This window comes from Manacus vitellinus, unplaced genomic scaffold (genome assembly GCF_001715985.3).
Source record: "Manacus vitellinus isolate BGI_N305 unplaced genomic scaffold, ASM171598v3 scaffold_69_pilon, whole genome shotgun sequence".
In the NCBI taxonomy this organism is placed as follows: domain Eukaryota; kingdom Metazoa; phylum Chordata; class Aves; order Passeriformes; family Pipridae; genus Manacus; species Manacus vitellinus.
Genome location: NW_021940749.1, coordinates 1,341,519 through 1,367,245, shown reverse-complemented (window position 1 = coordinate 1,367,245; position 25,727 = coordinate 1,341,519). Strand labels below are relative to the sequence as shown.

Genomic DNA, 25,727 nt, shown 5'->3' with positions numbered 1-25,727 from the left:
ATTATCAAGAGGGTTATACAGAATAACTCAGGAGCAGGATTGTTTTCTCAGCTGCAATACCTGTGCAATCAGCTGTAAAAAAAGGAGATAAGAATCAGCATCTCTCCCTAAAAGTCAAACAGGAGAGGACTGGAGATGAAACCACAGTGGACGGTGCTTAATAGAAGTGCCTGACCCAGTATTAGTGAAAAGGAAGGAGAGTAAGCCAAAACCAGGCTTAAATGCCTTTAAAGGAGCGTTGTAGATATTTGAACTTTGTCTCCACTGCACTAACTTTGTTGGTTCGGGGAAGAACACGGACACCTGACAGCTGAAGCTCAGCATTTGGCTTCTGTGCTATCCTTGGAAATGGCCTGAACCTGAGGCAACTTCACAGCTCAACATCACAGCACAAATAAACCCAAGCTGCTCTTCTGCCTCGTGCCATTTCCTAGGCAGTTCAGGCCACCAAAGCGCAAAGGTATTTTCATGAGGTGACTACAGATGCTGTTGAATGTCCTCCAAAGAAAGAGGCAAGCCAGGGTTTCTAGGGCACTGGGAACACCTGGGATTTCCCTCACATCAGGGTTCATCAGCTTTCGAAACATTTAGCCTCCAGCCCTGCCTTGGGACTGCTCCTAAGCAGCGGTGCAGATGCAGTCACTGTGTGCCAAAAAACATTATCCAGAATTCTTTCTAACAGCACTGTTATTTTCTTTTTATGACTTCCTTCCATAAGGTGTGTTCCAGGCAAAAATGCAAAATAACTCTACTGAACAGCCTGTTTCAGACAAACAGTTGTTTGGATGACTCTCAAGGTATTAATTTTATTTTTAAATGTCTTCCAAATAATCACCTCTTTCTTTATTGATCTATACAGTATATCCACCGGATTCTGTCTGTACTTCCAGTCCTGCAGTTAAGAGCTTTGGGCCCTGTACTGCAAAGTGCTGAGCACTTCTAGAAATCCACTCCAGAACATTCGTGAAACCTTGCACAGAAAAAAAAAAGGGAAGCAACAGAGCTCCCCACCACAAGCCTGCCCCTTCTTTCCACTTACTGGAACAATCACACTGAACACTATATTTTCTGACCTCTTTGCTGTGTGTCTCAGAACAAATTTTGGTAAAAAGCCATCTGCTGACCGTAGCAACTCATGTCCCTCTCATTACCCTCTCCCTGAGCCCCTCTGGGAAACAGGCTTAAATACAGTAAGAAGAGCAGACATCTTTCTAATTTCTAGAAGGACAGGAAAATATAGAATTACAAGTTTGCTTTTTGTTAATGACAACTCTGCAGGCAACCTGACTGGAATCTGAGTCCTGCCAGGTGACCTTCCTTCCTCACTCTCCATTATCCATGTGCTCAGTAGTACACCATACCACGAGATCACACTTGTGAAGCAAAAGCTCCCAAACAAAAGTGAATTTGTTCCATCTCCAAACCAGCAAAGAACCTGCATCTATAACATTAATCTTTGCCAGAACAAGAAGGGAAAGGATAAAAGGGAATGGGGAGCCTCCCAACGCTCTCTGTGTACCCTCCTTTGTGCTTTCATTATTCTAACCGGGGCCATTACATTGACAGAAACAATAAGGGGAAAACAAAAAAAGCCTTGAAAGGTAAACAGAGAAACATTTTCTGTTTCTGATTTCCAAATCTAAGCTTATTTTCCTTACCGTCCAGGGAAATCTTCTGTCTTTGCAGACATCTGGGATGTTGAGTGGCTCCATGGTGTTCTTGACGTACTGAGCATACATGTAATTGATTTGGTTTGTGTCGTAGTCCCTGAAGGACACAACAACACCACTGTTATGTGCGTGGCATGGAAATGAGGCATTGCATTTATGCCCAGCAGGTAGGAGTAATATCTTTCCTGTATGAGAAAAGGATCTGTAGATACAACTAATAGATATATAATGGGGTTGAGTTCAAACCCTGGATCCCAATCCAGCTGTCATCACAAAACTGCAGTGGACTGACGTGTGCATTCCACCATTTCTTATTCAACATTAACACTGAACACCAAGCTGAAAAAATAAACAAATCCCTACGGTTTACACAGATGAAGGACAGAGAATGAACAGCTGCGTTTATATAGAAATAAACAGAACCTTGTGAAAACCAACTCCATTCACAAATCTGACACACTTAAAGAGCCAATACTGGATGAAATTCCCATATTAGTTAAAGAGACAGCAGCAGGTATCACTTGGGAATTTTCTGCTTCTAAGTTCATTTCAAATTTGTTCTAAAACTAAAGGCCCAATCAGTCATATGGAGATTCTGTTACTGAAATAGAACTGTTTATTCCAAATTGGGACACAAAGGACATTTACGGAATCAGTCATCTCCACTCTTTTAGTCACAGCTTATTTAATTAAGGTATTTTAATTCTCTTACACCCTCAGACCCTCCTGCCTTCGAGGACATATGCCCTCAAAATAAACCTATTGCCATCAAGCTCCCGGAGTTTCCCTCTGACATTTGACTTGACTTCAGTTACCCTCCTGCTGTAAGGATGTTCACAGGGCTGGAGGGGTCCTTGATTACATAACAAGACTGAATTTTATTATGTAAAGTAATAATTCCTATCTAATCCATGTCATTATTTCTGCTATTGCCCAAAAATCACGCCTTTCAAGCAGAGCAGAAGTTCTGACTCCAGTGGCTGACTCACAGTACAGTCCTCAGCACGTAGTTGTGCTGTCTCATGAACAAAATTCTGATAGGAAATTCAGCCTTCAAAATTCCTCCCCTATCAGTTATGAGAAATAATTTACTGATGGCCCATGCAAGCAGTAAATCACATTTTGAGTCCATTAAATAGTAACCATAAAAGGGATAATGAAGTGGAAGGGTCCATTCTCATAGTGTAGAAGAGCAAGTAAAGAGGAACTTTCTTTTTCACCTTATGATCTTATCAGACTGTTGTACCTCTCTACATTCTGGTTGTACAGTGTCTAGAACTGTAATACAGCTCAACAGTTTTTGGTTGCTTAACCCCCACACTTTGGACATAATTTTCTAATATATGGAATTAATTTTAATATAATAAATGTTTACTGCAAAAAAAGCATCAAAGGGGTATGGAAATCTCCGTTTTCTCTCTGCACACAATATCCACAGTGAACATTTTATATACAACTGTGTCTCTTTTTGACATTATTTGAAACAGCTGTCTTTGATGGCAGAGAAAAGTAATGGAGACAGTAATTTTCAAACTTCAATACGGAGGTTCAGGCTAAATTTGGAAACTATTTAATCTGGGTATTTTAATTCAGCTATTTCTACCTCTCCCTTCCTCCCAGTTGGTTTCTCAAAGATGACTGAAAGTTAGAACTTTAGGACTTCAGTCTTGATTTAGTCAGACTTGTTCTTTAAGCCAGCTTCCTTATCTATGAGATAAGGGTGATGATTAAAATAACTGATTAAAAATATTAATAGGATTATTATCTTCTACTCTACACCATAGTTGCCTACATAGACAAGAGATCGGGCCCTACTCTCCTGTTCTGCTCAGTGGGGCCTTTTCAAGGCAAGAGAGTTTGTCTGGGCACACTTCAGGGCAAAACCTGCTCTCTAAAAATAGCAGTAATACCTAGGACCCAGTAGAAATAAGGCCTGTTATTATGAAAAGAATATTAATAGCATAGTTTCTTCAGGATTCTCCTGGGATGAACAAAGGTCTGAATTCACTGGTTTACCTCTTCAGATTTTCAGCAGAATCTTCTAATTCCTCAGATTCCATGTGAAACACACTGGAAAATGTATCCTGGAATACCAAGAGGATATTTTAATACACAGGTCTATAAGGCTGACACAAATTAGAATAGTATGATCCGTGAAAACCTTGTTGCAGTTACCAAGACCTATTCTGTAATAAACACAAGTGTAAAATTCTTTCCCTTCATTTCACATCTGTACAGGATCCTGCCACAAAGACATCTTTTGGTACAACTTCAGGTATCATTGAAGTGTCTTGAGTCTCTACTGATGACTCCAAGAAGAAATGCCAGTATTTACAAGCCATACCAAATTTATCTGTCAGCACAGAAATTCTTTAACTACACAAAGACCAAAACCTCCCGAGTCAACAGCCAGCCTGAGCAGATGCCAGAAAATTAAAAACTGAGCATGAAAAGATGACAGAACATACTATGGGTCAGAAACCCTACAGAGTCAGGATTTAGGGAAACCCAAACCACTCCCAGGGAATAAGCTCTTCTGCCTTTAGCCAAAAGGCCACACTCACGGGACAGTCTTCATCCACTATGAAGATGGTACACCTCTGCACTTGCATGAAGGATATTATAGTGGCAGCTATCTTCTTCAGGATTACTTCCAAAGACTGCTGCTCCTCAAAGATCAGGCTGGCAAGGTCAAGAAGCACCTGGGGAAAAGGCCTTTTGTGAAATTTTGACTAGTTGTGATTTATGCAATAATTAGCATTACTACTGTCTTTGAGTCCTCTCTCCCCCTGAATCAAGGAAGTCAGTGTGTGTGTCTGTGACCACAATTAAATATTGGCTCTCACACAGACTGCAAAGTAAGTGAATAACAGCCAGTTTGACGCTTTTGATGGAGGAAATAAATAGCACAGATGGCTGGCTGATGTTTTGGGTCAGAGAGGCAGAATAGATTTAGGCATTAACAGGTCATCAAATGAAACCTGAGAAGTCCAGACAACACAGTTACTTGTCCTTAGGAAACCTAATGATTTCCTATGGTTCATGTGTGCATTCTGAAACCAGTGATATCTACATTTCTTAAAACTTTGGAGCACAATTACTATCTGTTGTAATTCTGAGCAGATCCCAATGAACTCATTTGGTGAGAGCATCATTTGGACACAGCACTTCAAAGCTGCTGCTGGAGGACTCGGCCGCTCAAATGTGCTCCTGTTCCTTTTTTTTGCCTCACAAGAAGCACGAAGGCAACTCGAAAAATTAGCCAAATTTGCACCAGTTTAGCAACCCTGAGGGTCACTTTGGAAACAGAGACCCAGCAGGAAATGGTTCCATACCTGATTCCGCCTGTTCTCCAGCAGAGACGTCTCGTACAACTGCGCGTTGTGAAGGACAATTCCGCAAAACGCCAAATAGGCGGCGAAGTCCTGCAGACAAAGGAACAGCAGCACCTCGTGGAGATGACGTCCCACAGTCAAAGATGAGCTGCTGCAATGTTTTGTTTCCACTTGGAAGTATTAATTGATATTTTTGTGGGTTTTGGCAACCACACATTCAGGGTCTGGGTTTTTTCGGTTGCTCCTAATTTGTTATTTCCTCAAGAATCCCTTCTCCTTTTGTTTAAACTAATGATCTTCGCAGGTTATCTTGGTGCAAGTAGGATTGATAAGACTGATATAAGAAGCAGCTCAAAGGAATCAAGTCATTTTGCAGCAATGCTTATTTTATTTAGAAAACCTGAGCGCAGACAACCAGCCTCTCTCATTTTGGGCTATTACATCTCTTGGAAAGGGGAAATAAAATTCTGCTAACATAGCAACCCCACAATTTTCCCCCTCTCAGTGTGAGATTAATTCTTATATCCTGCAGATACTCAGGCTGCATTTTGTTTTAAAGGGGGAGTTTTCAAAGAGAAAGGGTGAATTCTGATTCTTTTACTGCTGAGGATTAAGTCACTTCTTCAGCCTGAGCACAGCCTGGCTTTTGCCAAACCAACCTGAATGTGAAGTCCGGAAATGTTTGGAAAGCAACTGCAATGGGAGAATTAGGAATCAATTCTACTGTCTGCTCTACTGATTATCTTAGACATTGGTCATAATTTATCCAAAGCTTTTTCTTTTCCTGCAATTGCTATATTGAGAAGTGACACAGTATTTGAAAGAGAATCACTACACAAATTTTAATATTCAAAATATGTTTGTTGGCCATGCCAGGAGAGTCGGAACCATTGAATAAAAAATGATATCTCTTACAAGTTATGAAACTGTTTTACGATGCATTTCAGGAGAGTAAGCCTGTGTTTCAGAGATAAATGACAGATAACATCGTGATCCAGAAATCAAACTGTTTCACATCCACATTTCTCATGGCCTCATAAAGAAAGACATTTGCAGTATTAGCAGGAGTTTTTACTTTTTGAGAAAAATTAATTATTAACATATGCATCCCCCATCCCCCTGGGAAAACAGAAGAGACAGAAATGGATAAAGCTTTTATACCTTTTCATCTTGTTCAGTGAAGGTGCCACCAATTCCAGATTTCTTGTTGATTGCTTGAGCCACACCGACAACCTGGAGTGTTCAAAATGGAGCAATTAGGAGTCTGTCATCAGATTGTATTTCTAGGCATATGTATAGTAGATAATAAGTGATCATTACAGGTATTTGGTTGACTAATAAATCAAACTGTTAGTATAATAAATGTTTCCCACCTTAGCCTTTCTGTGTGTTTTCCTTCCTTTTGAGACTTTGCAGAGTGTTATTAATCTGACATAAAGTATAGGCAAAGCTTTTACATTTTTTCAGATTTTTTGGCATGATTACAACAAGTGACAGAAAAACTGCAAAGAACTTCCTTTGTTTGAGTCCAAGCAGTGTAAAACCAATGCAAGGTGTTAATGATGGTATTTTTTCATCTCGCTTTTTTGGGGATAAGCAATATCAGAAGAAAACTGTGTGTGGTGGTTAAATGTTGAAAAAGTTAACTGTTAATCATTACATTTGTAACTGCTAAACTGATAGAAGGCATGTGGGTTTATTTTTGTAATGGAAAAGAAGACAATTTACTATCTCTCAGCCTCGCATTCCCCAAATACTGATGTTACAAGCAAGGTCATTGTTCTGCAGGATGAATCGCTGCCAACTGTGGGCTCAAAAATGTCTGTCTGAAATAAAGCTGAACTGTCAGCTCCCTTCCACACCACCCAGCTTTTCCCACAGTCACCCTCTCATTCACTTCAGGGAGGAATATTTGTTATCCAGTGAACTTCCTTTCTGTAGTAACAATTTACCACTAGTCTTATCTACTTCCATGGCAGACTTTGAATAAAAGCAAATCCTTTAAGCAGTCAATATGCTTTTATTTTAGCCTACACGTGCAGAGATTAATGGTGACACCTTTTCTCATACCACTGTCTTCTCTGGGTATTGATTTAATTTATTTTATTTTATTTCAGTTTTGATCCAGCATGAGCTAAGACAACTTTAATAAGGCCAGAGGCTTTTCAAGGCATCCAGAAGGTGAGTGCTTTCATCTTGTGTAAATACATCCCCTCCACAAAAACAAAGTCTGTGCTGCTTAAAAAAGCTATAAGAAAACAGTAAAAGGACCATATGTGTATATATATATAAAAAGGACTATTTAAGCTCCTTTTATCAGCACTGCAGGCTTATGATACATGAACAAAGGCAGGTGTTCCAAAAGCAATGGTCGGTTTTAGAGCTTTGTAAAGGTCTTTCAATAAAAGGTTTTAACTGAGGAGGGAAGGAGTAATGAAAATAAACCTACTAAAGAGTCATAGTTGACTTGAATATGATAAAAAAAACATGCAAGTGCAAAACCTTTTTCTTTGTTGTTGCTGTTTCAGTGGCATTCTAAGCTTTTAGACAACTGTGTAATGTGTGCATTTTTTTTCATACAAAATGAACAGTTTTAAAAATTAAACTGGTCCAAATTGTGGCCTCATTTATATCAGTACAAATTTCAGTGCTTCTCTACATTCTGTAGGATATGGTGTAGAGACAGTAATGAGAAAAACCTCAGATGGATATTTTTTAGCCATTGGAGTCTTGCCTGCAACCAGGTAATTAGGAGAAGATATAGGGAACTCAAGAGGATCTGTTCCTGTTACTAAAGTAATTTTGTAATTAGGACAAAAGTAAATCATGTAGTAACATTTTAGGCCATGGAGAACATATGCCTGCATTTTAGAGAATACCAAGCACAGTATGAAACCCAAATCTTCATTTTTAAAACTTATTACAAACAAATTAGCAATAACAATAGGCCTGACCAGTGATCTCTAGCTGGGAGTTATGTTTGCACCAGCAGAAAAATTGAATCCAAGGTGACTCTGAGCTCAGCTGCACAGGAAACTTTCTCAGATAACAGGTACATACAAAGCATGAAATGTTTGTGGCAATAAACAAGAGAAATCTGAGATAAAGCTTGGAGAATATTGGGAAAATATAACAGGTGAGTCATGTAGCAATAAAGCAAAGATGTGTATGTTTGAGTCCTTGTCATTCTCCTGCTGCAGCTCCAGAATTAGCCTGTGTATTTCTTGGTCACACAAGGCAAAACTAATAGGAAAGAAAGGGGTTAAAAATATTCTTGCTGGCAGCACAAGCAATCTTCCAGGGCTCCACTTGTCCTCTAACCTTTCTTCTCTATCTACTTTTCCCATTTAAGAAATCCTGATCCACATTACAAGAAGAGATTCCTTCTAATTCTTAGAGAACTTTATTTTGACTATTTTCTTGCCATAGCTGAGCCCTGCCTCTAAGAGTAGCAGCCTTCCTAGAGTGTTTCCCAGTAGGTGATGACTGATGACTGTGCTCTGGATTTTATCTCGATTGTTTCATGCTGCAGGTTTTTGCACATTAGGATTACAGGCCTAACTCTGGAAAAGCTCTTCCAGCCCTACAGGCCATTGGTGCCCTTTTTAGTTGGTTCTTACTTCTGCTGACTCAAAAATACAATTAATTTTGCTTCCTAGGAAGATATATTTTTGATTTGCTTCTGCTGTCACCTGAAGAAAAATTACATTAAGCCAAAGAATGGTAACAGAAAGAGGGGAACTCAACTTTTATCTCATTTTCAATAAGAGAACATACACACTTCAGGAGACAGACTAAGTGGTGTTAACCTTACTTCGCTCTCCTGGTCTTGTAGAGCTTTGATTCAGGCTTATAAAATTATCCTGCAGGGACAGAACTGTATTTACAGACTTCCATTTTTAATAAACTAAAATTTCACATCCTCTTCTATCATTCATGCCAGCAGCAGCCTGCGTGATTTCCAGCAGTCCAGTGAATGTAACACGTGTCTCAGCATAAGCTGAAAATTCACCCAAGAAGCAAATTACTGATCTCCATAATCCTGCAGCAAGACTGCTACTGGAACTTGGGGGAGTTTGTTTAAAGTCAGCTTGGCTGGAGCTCCTCTATTCTGCAGCGACTGCGATATCTGAAGTGTTCACTGAGGGAGAAAATAACTTCCCTGGCTGGCAGGAACATGCCTGCTCACGTTTTACACAACAAAACGCAACAGGATGTTTTCTAAGGCTGTTGGAAATAGTAGCAAACAGGGCAAAGTGAACAACAAACTAAACAATTGCCAGAATAAAACATTTCCCTAGCCAATTACTGGGAAGTTCAGTCTTAGTTGAAGCCTGGGAGAGAGGTCTCAGTTAATTCAGTTAAAAGTTCCATGTGAGAAAATCCTACAGATTTTAGTAGAAAACAAACTGAATTTGAATTTAATGCAAATTACTATGCACAGCTGAATGGAAAAAAATACAGCAGTAACAGAAAATTGTGCGATTCCTATAGATGTTCTGTGGCAGCTGTGGTGTCTCTGTGCATCAGAGACCTTCCATTCTCCAGATATTCCAAGCCTGTCAGAGAGCTGTGCTGAGCCTGTGTCAGCCCTGCATAACTCCACAGGTTGGATTAAGCCAAGGAATGGAATAAGGACTGCTACTCCCTGTTGGTTCTGTTGAAATGGCTGTTTGTTGACAAGTGCCTACAAAACCAGGTGCAGACATCCAAGGTGATAGTTATTTGCCACAGCCTCTGCAATCCTTTCTCTGGGCCCCTGAATCCAAGCCCAAACGAAACCAGAAGACCTGTGCCACTGCATTTCCTGGCTTTCCAGGAGCCCTAGAAGGCAAATCAGCACCATTTGGAGCTTTCTTTCGTTGTTACTAGTTCCTGGGTCCTTTTCATGGGCTCTTTTGTGAATCAAACTGTTTGCTTTTCATCTGTGGAATTTCTTACTAGATGTTATTTTTAAATGAGGCTTTGGTTTCTCACATGCCTCATGGAAATATAGGCAAACGTGAAAAGCATCTACTGGAAAAATCTCCATACTTCAGCAGGCCCAGAGGATTTAATAATCAGCATGAGATTTTCTTCCTCTCAATTACTGACTCTTTTGTTTTTAAGAAAACAGTCCTAATACTAAACAAACAAACAGAAAGCCCCAGTTGCTTCTCTTTCTCAGTGCTTATTTTTGGATGACCTCCAGAATCATCTTTTGACTGTGGTTGCTGACATCCTGGGCTAAGGCAGCATTCAGTAGCCTCAATATTAATAGAGGGGCTTTGGGGATTTTTTAAATTTTATCTATTTATTTTTTAACAGGGAGGAGTCAGCATTCTGGCTGTATTGTTCTGGGGATTTTTAAACAGACAAAGCAGCAGAATGGAAATGGAAAATTGAGGACTGATTCATTGCCTCCAACGATCTCTCCAGAAACATGCCAGTCATTTGTTGTGGTGAGAAGGAGAAAAACTTTCTGGTACAGACTGTAAAAATCAGAAAAAATTAAAGTTGCAATCCTTTCCTATAAGAACTCTTAGAGTTTAGCACCTTCAAATTATTGCATATGAGTATAACACTCTCCTCAAACTTCAGGTTGGCTGAACTTTTCCAAATAAACAAATTCCTGCTTCATTTCCCCTTGCTGATGCACTTAGGAGTAGAAAGTTGGCCCAGGACACGGCCCATTGCAGGTTTATTCAGCCCCTAAGTCATGGTGCACTGGACACACAGACTGCAGCTCTTATTTCTTCCTCCACCCACCAGTAGGACCTGGGGAGAAGTGGGCACTTCCACGCTCCCTGGCCAGCAGCAAGACTTTGTAACTCAGTTCTGTTCCCATCTACATGGGGCACAGCATTTTTTGCCTCTCAGCTGTTCCCACCACATCTGCTTTGCTCATCTGCTGGCCCAAGGCCAGCGGTGGCTGCAGGGGGAGACTTTTAAGCAAGAGTAGGAAAGGATCAAATGCTGTCCTTGGAAGAACTGAAAAAAAAAAAAAAAATTAGGCCAAAATTAGTAGTACGTGAAGAAAGGAAAAGCTGGCTGATCATCTGGGTCAGGTGCAGTAAGATTCAATAGACAAGTTAAATCAGGAGCTTAATCAATTTATTTAATGAAAGAAAGGTTCAGTGCAGTAAGAGCCAAGGTGAAAAACTCTGTAAGAGGAGTGAAAGATGGAAGAGCAAGAAGAAGAAGGTATGACGCCTTCAAACCAAGCCTGGCAGCCTTTCTTTTGGGGACTTTGAGCTCTCTGGAAGCAAACCACAAATGCTCTGAAAAATAAATGAATTTCAGGAGAGAAAATCTCCACCTCAAAGCTCGGACACACTCTATAGGGAGCCTTATCCTTTGTGAGTGTTCCTGGAACTGGTGCTGTGGCTGAAGGCTCCTACAGTCAGGATCAAAGGAAACCCAAATGTACTTCACTGACAGTAACTCTTAACTGCAGTCTCAGTGCTCTGGGATAGACCAGTAAGTGTGCAGAGAACTTAAATGCTCACAGATACTTGGTGCAGGAAGCAGGACTGGCACTTCTAGAGTTAAATCCATATATTCTACTGCTGCATCTGGGATTAAACACTGACAGTTCCCTTTGGCTTACATTACTGAACTGGATAAGATAAAATTAAAGTCCAAACAAACAAAAGCAGTCTTTTTTAAAAAGGAGATAGTTTTATAGTGGAAGATAATGACTGGCAGCTAATAGAAGTTTAAAGTGTCAGCGTGGTTGGAAACAGTATTACCTGAAGTGATCCTAAGACTGCAACTTACCTCTTCCCTGTGATTCTTTATTGGCATACAGAGGATGCTCTGAGTCTTATACCCTGTGATCTGGTCAACTTCTGCATTGAATCTTGGATCCTGAAAAAAATACAATTATTAGACTGCTTGCTGAAGGATCACTAATTTTTCTTACTTGGTTTAAAGGTTAAGAAAAGCAGAATATTTGATTTAACTGTTACCCAGGATAACAAAGGTTCCATTACTAGATAATAATTATATGAAGTTGTTATTCTCAATGTGTTAAAACAAAAACCACGAATAACAACAACAACAAACCCCCCACCCAAATCCTAGGAGAAGTCTTTTCTTGCACCTAGACCATCATTATCATGAACATGTACACAGACCAACCATCCCTGGTGGAGCTTTTATCATCAAGAAGAGGTTACAGAAACACACTGAAAGACACATGGCCACAGAGGAACGAAGTTTCATGACTGCGGTCAGTGGTTTTGCTTTTATCAGAGATTGCTTGTTTCGTATTTTTCACCTCAATATTGTTACAAAACTCTGGTTCTTTCAGCCACAGCGCCGTGTGTCTGGGCACACATGTATCTACAGCACAGGTATTATAACCAAAACCACGGGGTGGGCTTTGCACCTTCGCCAGTTTAAGTGAACACAGGTCCTAATACAGGTACTGAAGTGGCAATATTTCAACAGCTGATCATAAGGCACCTTCTTTTGTCGGAGAATTGCTCAGGAGAAGTATCCTCGACTCACCTCATAGGCGTTCTTGATGTTCAGGGGTTGGCCTATGGCTGCCACGTGCCCCACAATGCCCTTGTTCCACTCCAGGCGGATGCAGTTGTTGGAAGCTTCTTCCAGGGTGGAGCCTTCTGCCACATCAAACAGCCTGCTGACGAGGAACTTCTCATTGGAGCTGTCCTCACAGACCAGGAACAGGGAATAGCGGTCCGCTGCTATCAGCTCGTGGATATGCAGGAAGATCTTATGGCACAGCGCCGTGACATCCAAGTGACTGGAAATGTCTTTTACAAGTTCTAATAGTCTTGAGCACTGATCCCCTGCACTGGTCTCAATCCTTGGAGATGGCAGAGGCATCTGTTCCTTCTTTTCAGAGCCTGAGAGGAAGCTCACTGCTCCTACCGAGTCCGTGACAAAAATAGGCCTTAGGGGTCTGTCAAATTCCGAAGCAGAGATTTTCCTCGCCGGTGTCCCAGGGCTGGTGGTCTCGGCACAGGCAGGCTGGTGACAAGCACAGGATTCGCTCTGGGACTTGGTTCCCTCCTTGCAGACTGGGATGGTGTGAACTCTCTCAGCAAACCATGCATTAACCATTTCTCTGTCAAACAAAAATCCAAATACAGTGAGCGATGTGAACGGAAAACCCTCGGGCACTAACACATATTGGAAGCCGATGCTGCAAAGAGGAGAACTGGAAACCTTTTCACCCAGAGGACACCGATGCACCTTTAGGCTCCTCTGGATCAATGCTTTCCAATTTTATGAAGCACTCAGCCCAGATCAAGCAGTAACATTTTATGCCCCATAAAAAAGAAGCTATTTCTGCCTAAAGGAAATACCTGGGTAGGGCAGAGGGAGACCACCACTGTGCCTTTCAGAGTACAGATCAGAAGTTTACACCATCATTTTGTGCTTGAAAAGTTCCGGTCCTTCCCATTCCTGAGATCTGGATTTCTGTATAAGGTGTATATACAATTTGTATGAAGACAAAACCTTCTGCTTTAATTCTGTTTTTCAGACCATTTCTGACCTCTAAAAAGATAATTCCGAACTTTAATTCCCTCTGTCAAATCACCTGCCACCCCTCCTATTTTTATGTCGCCGATCTTCTATTTTTAAGTTAACTTCCTCTGCTCTCTGAGTTAATTAAAAATGCTGGTTTGACTCAAAGCATAGAAGTTTTGCTTAAAAACTGTCATAAAGAAACATGAATGTTTCTATTTCAGCCCCTTCAAAATAATGAAAGGACAGACTGTTTTCAAACATCTTTCCTATTTCCTTTCCTTGCAGATGAAACTCAGTGTCTAACTCAACCCAAAATACTGAATAACCCTAAAATTGTATTTTTTAAGAGTTCATCACCAATTAAAAAAATGTCATGCATCTCTAGTATTTAACTGTATTTCTCAAATTAATTAGCACTAGGAAGCCAACCCTAATAATGTCCTCACTAAATACAGCATGTCTTCAATTAGGCACAGGCAAACATATCATCAAGAACAGGAGGATACTTTTTCTTATCACCATAATATTTTCTTGTCCAAAATTGGGTTTGTTTGGTTGGGGGGTTGTTTGTTTGTTTGTTTTGGCTGGTTTTTTTTTAAAATGCAGGGCTTTTTATTTCGTTTGCTCAGTGCCGAGGATCCCTCACAGCCCATGCCCTACTCTTAGAAGTAACGATCTTTTTGCTGCATTACATAACATACAGGCCTGTGAGCAGCAAAAAAAAAAAATCCCTGTTAGAAGTCTGATCTTTTGGAAACCTTTCCTGGTGGTCATGTTTTAAATTTGGGATATTTTTTATTTGCTCAGCAGCCCACAGGAATTCTGAGAGTGGAGCTGAATGAAGCCATGGAGATGAGTCAGGTTAGTCACCCGCTGATCGGTTACATGCCCCAGTGTACTTCAAATATGCCCTTTTTTTCTTCTGTTGGGGAGGTTTGAAAGAGTTTTCCAGATTTTGCAATCACGTATCATTTGGAGACCTCAACTGCAGGCAAACTTGGTATAAAACACTGAATTATTAAAACTACCCATGACCTGTATTATAGCAGTGATACCTATTTTTTGTGGAGTTACCTCATCCAAATGCTTCTTGTAGTGAAGCAGCATAAAGAACAATTAATTTATTATTAGAACTTTAACAGTATTACTTTACAGTACTTAAAAAGGATAAATGGGAGTCGTGACCATGCATTACTGAAACACATAATATGATTTGCATAGGACAATGTTACATTTGCAAAAGCTGTTTCAGTGAGAGTCAAAATAACAAGCTGGCATTTGGTAACATTTGGAATTTTCATTTATTGGACTGAATAAGAAAGAATAAAAATTTGGGATGAAAATGACCAAAAATATCCCTAAGGAAAATAAAAAGCTTAAGATGCAAAAAATTTGTAAGTAAATGGAGTACAACCTCTACAATCAGTGCTGGTAACTCCTGTCACCCTGTGTGTTATATGTGGGTTCTTCTTGTTTTACTCTGAATCTCCTCAAAAAAATAAATTACCTGGAAAATTTTAGCTTTTTCTAAACAAAATTATCATCTAGCACTAAGGCTGCAGAAAAGAACCTGAAAATGCCAGGTGAGTGGATTTAAACCTGAGACACAAGAAGGTAGGTGCAGAATAATCAGTAGTTTTAAAGAAGTGCCTTGACCTAGATTCACAATTGTACAATTGTTGGGTGAGAGCAATTTGCAGAGCAATCTGATTCACTGCTTATTTCCTCATGAGTAAAGGAGAATATAAAATGCTGTCATTTCACCTACTTCTGGTTTACATTGAATTTACATACGTGGACAAGTTGATACAAGATGCAAGGGCAGAGAAAGAATCTGGCAAAAGCTACAGCAAAAGTTTGATTTATCAGTTGAAACCTGTCATTTTATTTATTCTGGAGTGTTGTATAATGATGTCCCCTGGCCTGTAGCAGTAGCAATCAGTACTCTGAATTCTAATACCTGTTCTCAAACTGTGGCCATGAAATTATTCAGTTTTTACCATTTTGCCTTTTTACTGTGTAAAATAAGCTTTCATTTCTCTGTCTCGTGGAGGTTACCGAGGGATGTGGAACATAACTGTAAAACCTTTCACATGAAAGGAATTACATTTAGCAGGAACTGACTACTTGTTGGGTATCTGCACTGTTTATGAAGCGCTGCAGCATTGAACAGAACTATATGTGGAGCTGCATAAATATGAGTAACTTATTCCTGTCCTTTCATGTCTCTTAGATGATGGTTCAGTAACTTGCCAACAAGGTGCGTGATTCCCAGAAAGCTCCTTAAGTTAACAACGACAGCAACAAATCCTTAACTAAACTGTTTAAAGCATGCTTTGCAACTTCAAACCATTTAAGCATTTTTATTTGGGCAACAGGAAAGCCATTCAAATTCCCTGGAAAAAGAACAGTGTTCGCTGACCTTTACTGAATGCCTCTTCTAACAAGGAAACTATTTAGCTCCTTTTACTCACCCAGTTACACACAGGGGTGGAAGAACTGGCATTTCTCATTAGCTGACGTATTCTAACTCTATTTAAAATCTATCAGGCAAAGTCCTGACATGCATTTGCTTGTTGACACTCAATCCTATTTAACAATGCCTGACAAGAGGAGTATTATGACTAACAGGAGTACTCTCACAGCACAGAACCAGCTCAACAGATAGCTGATACCAGACACTTACTGAACCACAAGTGAGGTAACTGGAAATTAGTAACAAGTGCTATGTAGGATTAAGATGTCGTTTTTAAAGGGCTACAGGAAGAAATAAACACTTGTGACTACTCTATTCATATGAATAGTTTGCATTAGGCATTGGCATTGTCAAGAGACGACTGTAAGTACAAGAGCCTTGCTGTAGTTTAGAAGGTGCAGGAGCAGATTCTGATCCATGCAGACAGTTAAAATCAATGCAATGTCTCTATCCCAGCACAGCAATCACTGCCTGTTGAGGAGTTACAGCATCCATTCCTCATGACCTGGATGCATCCTTTACTGCAGTATGAGCCTTCACTCAGGAGAGCTGTGATTTATCCCAGAGTTCATAAATAGCAATTTTTTAGTGACTTCTATCAGCCAAACCCAGTCTTTCCTCTGTAAAGCACAGGACAGTAGTGACTGCTGAATTTGGCTGGTGACTCCATCAGCAGGTGACAAAACTGGAGAGGAATTTTGGAGAGATGGGGATGGGAAGGGGATGAAAATACAGTGGGAGGCAAAACATTTGAAGGAAAAAAAAAAAAGACTGTGTGATCCTCCCCTCTCTCATTGCTTATATACAAATACACATTATCTGCAGTACATGGGGACTTGGGAACTTCAGAGGAATTCTTTGGCCCTGATTTGTTAAATGCTGTATAGAAAGTCCTATAAAGCAAGAAGTTTTCAATATGAATAGGCAACAAAAATAGATCACTTGGTAAGAAAACACAGGCACAAGGATGTGACATGGCTTGAGCCAGGTCATGCAGGAGGGCACAAGGAGAGCTGAAGACACCCTCAGGTCTAAGACCTGAGAAGAACCTTGCTGTATTTCCTGGGCCTGTGTGTTAAACCATGCTGACACAACACCAATCACTATTCTATTCATACACTGGGAATATTAAATAATTTACTGTACCCATCTTCATTGTGATTATCTTCAAAATACACAGCAGACTTCTCATAAAAAAACCCAACCCAGTGAAGATGTTTAAATATTAACAGCCAGATTATGATTGTCTTGCTCACATATATAACCACACTGCATATGTAAGACAGTACCAACATGACCATTCAGCAACTGTTTGGTATCTTTGGACAAAATGGGCAAAAACCAGAATGCAAAACTAATACCAAGGTGCAACAGTGACAGTAAACTGCATCTTGCTTGTCTTGCACAAAGAATGCTTAATAATCACAGTACCATAACAGAACCGAGTGATAAGTAGCTTTCAGTGAAACAACTAATAATTCCCCATTTTCTCTGTTGCTCATAAATCTTTCATATATACCATGTTTAATGTTTCAGTAGTTGTGTGGCCTGTTTTGCTAATTTTTCACTCAAACCAGCAGTTGCTGATAACACACTTCAGGAGAAGGATTCCAAACTTGCCTACTAGAAAATGCCAGCTTTCAGGTATCTGAATTCCTGGGGCCTAATCGTGCCAGTGTTGAAACCATCTGTATTTCAAGCTAAGCTTCATAACTATTTTCTCAATTGCCTTCCTTAATATAACCACTAGATGTCTTCAAATTTCTCTCCCGCATCCTGGCATAATTTAAACATGGAGATCATTTAAAGCATTAGCAATAACTCAAAGCCTATTCAGTTTTAACAAATGAATTTGGAATTCAAAGCTACTAGGACATCACACTTGCCTTCCCACTTGCTATTTCACCCTCATGCTCTAAGTGGGTTTTTGCCTTTTCTGGCCGTAGAAAAGAGGCCTCGTTAGATGGAAAGAGCAAACTGACTGTAAAAGAAGTGTTTGCAAACTGACTGAAAGAGTAGCTTGACAAAAACAACAGTTGTTTTTCCTTAAACCCTTTCCTATTATAGTTAGTGGAGATGCCATTTCTCACAGTGGTAGGCAAGCAGTTTTTCAGGATGAAGTATGACTTAAAGCGAGTGCCAATTTTTTAGCACATCTCAGTCCAATATATTAGCACACATTTAAGATTAAACATTTCCAGTGGCACAAATGACTTCTGTCAGAATACAGATCTAAATTAAGGACTCTAATTCTTGGTTCAAACCATGCTCATAAAAGACTGAATTAGCTTTTCAGAACTATGAAATTTCGATCTTGTCTGAATGCACATTTTTTAAAATAGGAGCCAGAGGTTGCTTTATTATCTGTAACAAACGTATTCAAAGTGGAGAACTAACTCTAACTGGCTATTTTCAAGTTTTCTTTAACAACCAAACTGCAAGCTTAACTTTTTATAAGAAAGCTTTCTTCCACAGAAGGGACCTTCTAGTCACACTATAAAGGAAGACAGAACAAATCCTCTGGGACTGAAGGTCAGATTCTAAGACCTGACCTTTATTTCTTGTTCCAAACTCAAAATTTTAAAAATAATTATGTACATAATGATTTTATTGTGGAAAGCCACAGGACAATACCAGTAATTTTGGTGAAAGATGGATTAAGACTGAAGTTCACACCTACCTGGAGACCTCAGGCCCACTAAATTCCTAAAACAGGGGTTTAGTAGGACTTAAGTGGTGCAGAGGCTTAAGGATGGCTCTCTGTGCTGGGATGAGTTCACCATAATGCACAAATAAATGGGAAAAATATACATCTTTTACTAAGCAAATATATTTAGTGGCTGTATTTTCAGTGCCAGACCTGATGTGAAACTACAACCACTGAGTTCTCCACAAGGGCCGTTTGAGTAGGGCTTCTTTTCTGGCACTTCATAAATAGCTCATTTTGTATTTAATTCCCTTTTTTTTTTTTTATATTGTTTTCTTCGAGTCAATCATATAAATGAGAAAGCATTCCATATAAATTTAAGTATGTTTCTTTGCCAGTGGGGAAGAGAATTACTTTTATACTGCGGTTTGGTTAACTGTATTTTTTTCGTGGCAGAAGCAAAATGCTTCCGCTTTAACAGTGAAAATGAAAACAGGTGGTAAAATATTAGTTCAAGTCAGGAATGTATTGCCTGGAATTCCTTTGTTTGTAATCCTTGATCTCAGCCATGTATTCCCACACAACTCAGCTTTAATTCAGCATAAACATAGGCTGTGATGAACTTTATTGGGTCTGAGGACATCACAGGTGATTTATCATGAATATAATATGATAGTAAAGTTACCCCGAAACAAAAGAAGGCAGAAAGGGGTGTTAACTGTTAAAGTAGTTCCCCCCATCTTATTTTCTACCAAAGGTTTACCAGCAGTGTTTTAATTAGTGTATTGTGCACACCCGTTTGTTTCTTTGTCACCTGGGGCAAACTGTACGTAGTAAAAGCACGTTCTCCTTGGAGCTACTCAGAATCTTCTGCTGCCTAGTTCATCTTCACACCAAAACATTCTGTGTAGGAGTTCAGTTTAGAGCTTTTAGGGAATTTAAGATGTAAATTGCTAGTAAGTGGTTTCTTATAATTTCTCAAATGACAGTTTCTTCAGTCTACAGTAATAGCTGTTTTAGAGGTGGTTTCCAAGATACTCCAGCACACACCTACCTTTATTTCCAACAACAAATGCCAGAAATACTCAATCACATTTACAACTTCATGAATGTGGGTAACATTCCTTACCTTCCTGAGTGCTTTTGGAGTCAGGAGTTTAAAATAGTTTGAGATGATCTTAATGCTTTGCTGTTATCAAGAAAGGCATAAGGATATGGATACATTATTTATAAGTGGGATAACTACAAAGGTCATTAGACCAAGAAGAAAACTTTGCAAAATTTCACAGAAATCAATTTTTTTTCCTGTCCTTACTTCTCAGAAAAGCTCAGTAAACATCCAATAAAACTAAATAAGTGGAAGAAAATATTCTGATCCCTGCCTTAACACCACTGCTTCCTGTGGTTTTTCCAAGCCATAGTCCAAAGAATCAGTGGGTCTGCAGTCCTCTTGTTAATACTTCACACAGGGTAACTTAGAAAAAAGCAAGTCCCCCTTCAGCACATCCAAACAATGTGCACAGGATTCTGTGCCTCCCCTGGAAAGCTGTGAGGGGTCCTTCAGTCATACAAGTTCAAAGCCCACTGTCTATTTACTGTGGTAAACAGGGATGAATATGGCTCACACCTGTATATTTTTAGCATTATTATATTTTTATATGTCAGTGATACCTTTATAAGAAAAACATGGGCCAAAGCACATTTCGGTGCAGAAGACCTTCAACAGCTCTGTCTTTGAAAACCTGAATATTCCTTCAGAAAAAATTAAGCACACATGTGTTACCAAACAAAAACAGTGACATAACGCATATGACACGTAATATTTACGAGAGTCGCCCTCAAATAACCAGCTCAAAATGAAAAGCCCTCGAGACACAGAGACTAGAAGGCAAATGTCCCCAGTAATGCAGTGCTGCAGGCAGGACATCACAAATTGATTGTCCACCAGCCATGAAGACGGAAAAAAAACCCAAACAACTGTGCTTGGGTTTTTTCAAAGGAATAATTGTAATCGATATATTCAAGTCATGCAGTTTCTGGATTCCAGCGCAGTGTCCCAGTAACTGAGACTCCTGGAATCCTCAGTGAAGCACTATGAAGTACCATGCTGTTAGGGACATTTATTTTTCCAAATACAACCCCACCTTAATTCATTTGTAAATATTTCCCAACCCTGCTAATAAGCCATTTATTTATTTATAACAAAATAATCTTATTTCCAGTGAAAGGCATATAAAATTTGGGTCAATAATTTGTCTCCATCGTGCCGGACATTTAGGAGACCAGACAAAAACTGCCTGTAACAAAGCAGTTACCTCTAACCAAGAGGAGACCTTTTACTCTGGCTGTTTTGGCAGTCTGCTGCTTCTGACTGCAAAGAGCACCAAGGCAGAATCACTCCCATATTTTTAAAAGTAGGGACAAACAGGAAGTCAGAAATACAGAAGTATTCCATAGGGGGTTATAATAAGTATCATGTTTGAGCATGGCAATGTGTGGATTGCTTTTTTTAAAAGAACATAAAAAGGTAAAACTTCAGGAAGACAAAAAGCCATAAATGTGATAAAAAACCCCTGCAGATTATGCCTTCATAGAGTCTAGTTAGAACAATTACGGCTGTAGCAACAGGATGGGGAAACACAAGACACAATCTAAAAGAAGAATCATTTTACTTCAAAAGGTTTCTTCTTCTGGGAAGCCAGAATGTGGCAGGCGATTCCAAAACTTTTGGAAGGGGAAAAATAATAAGAGGAGTTGGAAAAAAAAAAAATCTTAAATTTAGTAGGAGCTGGGCATTTAGAAACTCTTGATCTTTAAATGTGCAGTATAAAAAACTCTCCAGCCAGAAGGTTTGTTACCAGCACTGTGTATCACGGAGTGAACCAAATCCATCTCATCCCCAAGTGTGCTGGTGACACACTTCCCCTTTGTTGTTCTGCACTTTGATCCCACTGGAACAGCACTTCATGGATAATACCTATTTATACTGCCTCTGCACACCACTTGTCTGCCTGGTACAGGGTAAAGTAGTAAAAAACTGATTCCGTAGCTTCCTACTGGTGGGATGGCGGTTTATTCCCGGCCTCGAAGGAGGGATAATTCACAGCTATTCCCCGGGATGACACGCTGTGGGACTGCAGCCTCCCACGAGCACGGCACTGTCGGAGGATATCCATGAAGCCGGCCCAGGCTCAAGGGAGGCAGTGAGGCGGCCTGCCTGCAGGCACTGCCCACCTCGGGGCATTGCACACCAAAATACGAGGGGTAAGACATTCGAGTGTCCTCATCCTCTACAACCCGGTGTAGGGCAGGGACGAAAGCAGGTGCACGTTTGTTAAGCAGACGACCGGCAGCCCTTCCCTCCAAGAGCCCAGAACACAGACTGGGGAGCCCAGCGACTCCAGCAGTTGCTATGAACTAATTGTTAATAGAAAGAAATATCATCTTTTGAAGTGCTGCCTTGCCAGAAAAGGTAATTTTTATTTGAATCATGACAACAGACACTAATATCAAACTGCCCTGTGCAAACGGGAGACAACTATTCAATGATTATATGAGATGATGTGACTCCCATACTTCAAAAAAACCCAACAAAACAAATATGCAGGCGTAAGACCACCCAAATAATTAGTTTTATAAGTATTAAGGCACCTAATTAATTTTTTTTGGTGGGAATTACCAAAAGAACTACTGTATAAAATGCTATGGGAATTAATTAATTGCAGAGGAAAATATTTAAATTATTTAATATCTATAATAAAATTCCTGTATTAGGCTCTGATTCAAAGCTCATTACTATCAGTGGCAAGGGCTCGTATGGCGCTGTCATAAATGGTTGAGCTGGTGATCTTTTCCTATTATTATGTAGAAATATTAGAGAAACAGATAGAGAAACTATCTCTATCCGTTAGCAATTGTGCCCGTGAAGTCAAATATATGAAGTCAAATATGCCTCTGTGCTCCTCAAGATACCAAATTAACTAACTTCTTGGTCTGTTGCTTTTAGGACCTGTGAGAACTGTGGCATATTATGAAGCAAAACAAAAAATGAGAGGCAGTAAATTATGATTAGGAAAGAGTTGAAACTAGTTCAAGGAACGCTGCTTTACTTGAGAGAGTAAATATAATGCTAAGTAGCAAAACATTAACAGCATAGTCTTTGTTCAGTGTGTGCTGCTCTACAAGGATTCAGCTAAAACAAAGCCTGGCATTAAATTTTAGGGTTTTCTCTTTTCAAGCTCTAAGTAACGCTACCACGTAGAACATTAAGCCTCTTTACAAAGTACATCAGTTCTTTCAAACCGCGCAGCTCTTCATGTCATCCTCTTTGAACCAATATACACTTAAGTAATTTGTCATTTGTCTTTTGGAGGTACAAACTTATATATAAAAAAGGTATTCCTTATTATATAGTAATAGTTTTCTATTCATACAGCAAGGACAAAAAAAAAAAAAAACCAACCCAAAACATTCCATGCACGACAGCAGAGAAGAGAGTTTTGAGACAAATGCAATGTTTCCATCATTTCAAAAACATCACAGAATTGTTGCCAAGCAAGAACTCAAAAGTCAACAGTTTTTCTGCAGAGCCCTCTCTAAATCAGAGGCATGGCCATCACGGAGACACGACTGAATTGTATTTTCTGAACTACTGCCTATTTCAGAGCCGCACAAACACAAATCTGTGCCTCAGCATTAAAAAAAAAAAAAAGAAAAAAAAAAAAAAGGATTAACCAAACCTGTCCATGGGGAAAACAAATCTGGCACAGCGGTTACTATTAATTAGCATTCCTATTTGTTCAATACTACATCCAGTTTCCAAAGGAAGTGTGACAGGCTGAACTAATAAAATGCTACTTCTCAAAGCTGCTAACACCCTATTTCCTGGGCAAACAAGCTGCCCTTCAGTGACACACCATGCACTAGTGTTCTGGAGAGTATCAAGGTTAACTACTTCCACCTATGCATCCTGCACCTATGCACAGCCTGTTTTAAAACAAAATCAACATTTAAAAGACATCCTTAAAGGCATTTTTATTACTTTTTTTTTTTTCTGTCAAATGAACCTAAGGAAGCAGCAGCAGAAGGGGACCGCCTGACACAGATGGTCACAAGTAAGCAGGTGACCCCCGAAGCTTTCTAGCTCTCTGCGAGTCAATTATTAATGGGGATTTCTCATCTTACCGCCCCATCCCATGCAGAGAGGAGCAGCAGCAAAACCTCATTCAGAATGCATCCATCCCTGCTAAGTGACTCGGGGAAGCAGTAAATCAGCAGCGGTGAGCAGATGGTGCGAGCGGCTCGGGAGCGGGAGGGCAGCGGAGAGGAGCAAAGCGAGCCCGCGGAGACGGCGTGTCCGAGGAGCCAAGCACAGCGCTCACTAACCCGAGCTCTCGCTGAGACAGACCGTGGGAGCCGCAGATCGCCCGTGCTCTGCATCCCCACTGCTTTGTTTATCGGAAAATATTCAAAATGGAAACCTGACTCCACTTCTAAAAATAGCCGAATTTAGTCCAATTCAACTCGAAGTCCCGCTGCCGAAGTGTGCGACAACGGTGAGCAAATACCTCGTCTTATCTCCAAAAGGCAGCATGTCAAGCCAAAGAGGGGAGAAAAGCCCCGACGAGCTCTTCAGGTCCTCGACATCGGGCTCTTCGAGAGGACCGACAGCCAGAAGGGGCGAGAGCCGAGCGGCCGCCCCCGAGCAGCGGCGGAGCCCGGCGGCCCGCGCCGCCCTCTGCCGGCAGCCACCCCTCCCTGCCCGGGGCTGTGCCCCCGCTCCCCCCGGGCACCAATCCCTCCCTGCCCGGGGCTGTGCCCCCGCTCCCCCCGGGCAGCCACCCCTCCCTGCCCGGGGCTGTGCCCCCGCTCCCCCCGGGCACCGATCCCTCCCTGCCCGGGGCTGTGCCCCCGCTCCCCCCGGGGCAGCGACCCCTCCCTGCCTACTGCCCTGCCCGGGGCTGCTCCCCCGCTCCCCTCCCGCAGTCCCGGGGTCAGCACGGCGGCCGTGAGGTGCTCGCCCCCCCTGCTCGGGCGGAGCTCCGCTCTCGAATGCACCGCGCACGGCTCGTCAGCTCCCTCGGCACTTAACCCGTGGCCCTCGCCCCGCCGGGGGCCGCCCTGATGTCAGAAGAGGTGACGAGCCCACAGGGTGACGGAGCTCTCGAAGAGCAGCGCTTTGTTTTGCGTTGACTAAGTACTGACATAACCCACCCTCCACAAGACAGATGCTGTCTGAGGCTACCACCTACTTCGCAGGGCTGGGAAATACGTACTTGCTTGCTACTCACGAGAAGTTGGCTATGGCTGTTTTAAAGCGAGAAAAAAAACCCACAAAAATAAATAACTAGGAGTCCAGGGCACGGAGCTCCAGGCTGGGATCGCTTCGCTGACCGGCTCCCGGTGCCGGGCGGGCGCTTCCCAGCGGAGCGGCCGCGGGCCGGGGGCTGCAGGCGAGAGCCTGCGGGGGAGCGCCGCGTGTGCCCGTCGGTGGCAGCCGAACGGGGCTGCTGCGCCCTGCTTTCAGTTTTTGCTCTTTCGAGGGTGGGGGCGGCGGGAGGGGACCTGGGGGAGTCGCTTCTTTTTATTTTCTTTGGAGACAGCAAAGGGAAACGGGAAAGAGCGAGCTTTCGCTGGGAAGAAAGGAACTGCCTCTATCCGCCTCCGCTCCGGTCTTACCTTGTAGCTTTCCTAACAAAGTAAGAGCGGGTAAAGTCGCCGTGATCGTCCAGCCACGCTTCCACCGCTTCCTGCTCGGGCGGGGGGGCAGAGCAGCGCTCCATGCTCCCGCCGCCGCTCTGCCGCCTCCTGCCGCGGCTGCCGGCGCCTGCCTTCCCCCCGGCACGGCCCCAGCCAGCCCCGGCCCCGGCCTCCTGCGCTGCCCGGTGCCGGGGCTCCCAACGCCGTGCCTGCGCCGCGCTTCCAACGGTGTGCGGCCCGGCAGGAAAGCCCGGTGCGCGGCACCTCAGCGCATCTCCGGCCCGGCCGCCGGTCCCGCCGCGGGCACAGCCGGCTCCACCTCCGCCGCGGCCCCGCCTGCCTCCAAAAAGTGGGAAATCGGGTGTCACTTCGGAGTGGTTCGCTGCGGGGTGTCAATATGTGATCTTTGACGGACC

At 41.7% G+C, this 25,727-nt stretch overlaps 1 protein-coding gene across 5 annotated transcripts in view; it reads right to left on the bottom strand.

Annotated features, from left to right (window-relative positions):
• Nucleotides 1–25,395, bottom strand: part of PDE5A (phosphodiesterase 5A) — a 50,021-nt gene extending 24,626 nt beyond the window's left edge. For 2 of the 5 annotated variants that reach the window (XM_018083888.2, XM_018083889.2), the window contains exons 1-8: nucleotides 25,291–25,395; nucleotides 12,500–13,082; nucleotides 11,765–11,854; nucleotides 6,167–6,238; nucleotides 5,006–5,095; nucleotides 4,235–4,372; nucleotides 3,687–3,754; nucleotides 1,659–1,767 (exon numbers count right to left, since the gene is read on the bottom strand). In XM_018083888.2, coding sequence (XP_017939377.1) covers nucleotides 1,659–1,767; nucleotides 3,687–3,754; nucleotides 4,235–4,372; nucleotides 5,006–5,095; nucleotides 6,167–6,238; nucleotides 11,765–11,854; nucleotides 12,500–13,082; nucleotides 25,291–25,394 — 1,254 coding nt within the window. In that variant the 5' untranslated portion in view covers nucleotide 25,395. Of the gene's footprint in view, nucleotides 1–1,658; nucleotides 1,768–3,686; nucleotides 3,755–4,234; nucleotides 4,373–5,005; nucleotides 5,096–6,166; nucleotides 6,239–11,764; nucleotides 11,855–12,499; nucleotides 13,083–23,796; nucleotides 23,934–23,997; nucleotides 24,321–25,290 lie in introns of those variants that run through there. The other 3 variants (XM_018083891.2, XM_018083892.2, XM_018083890.2) reach the window with 3 other exon arrangements.
• Between the last annotated feature and the right edge of the window lie 332 nt (nucleotides 25,396–25,727).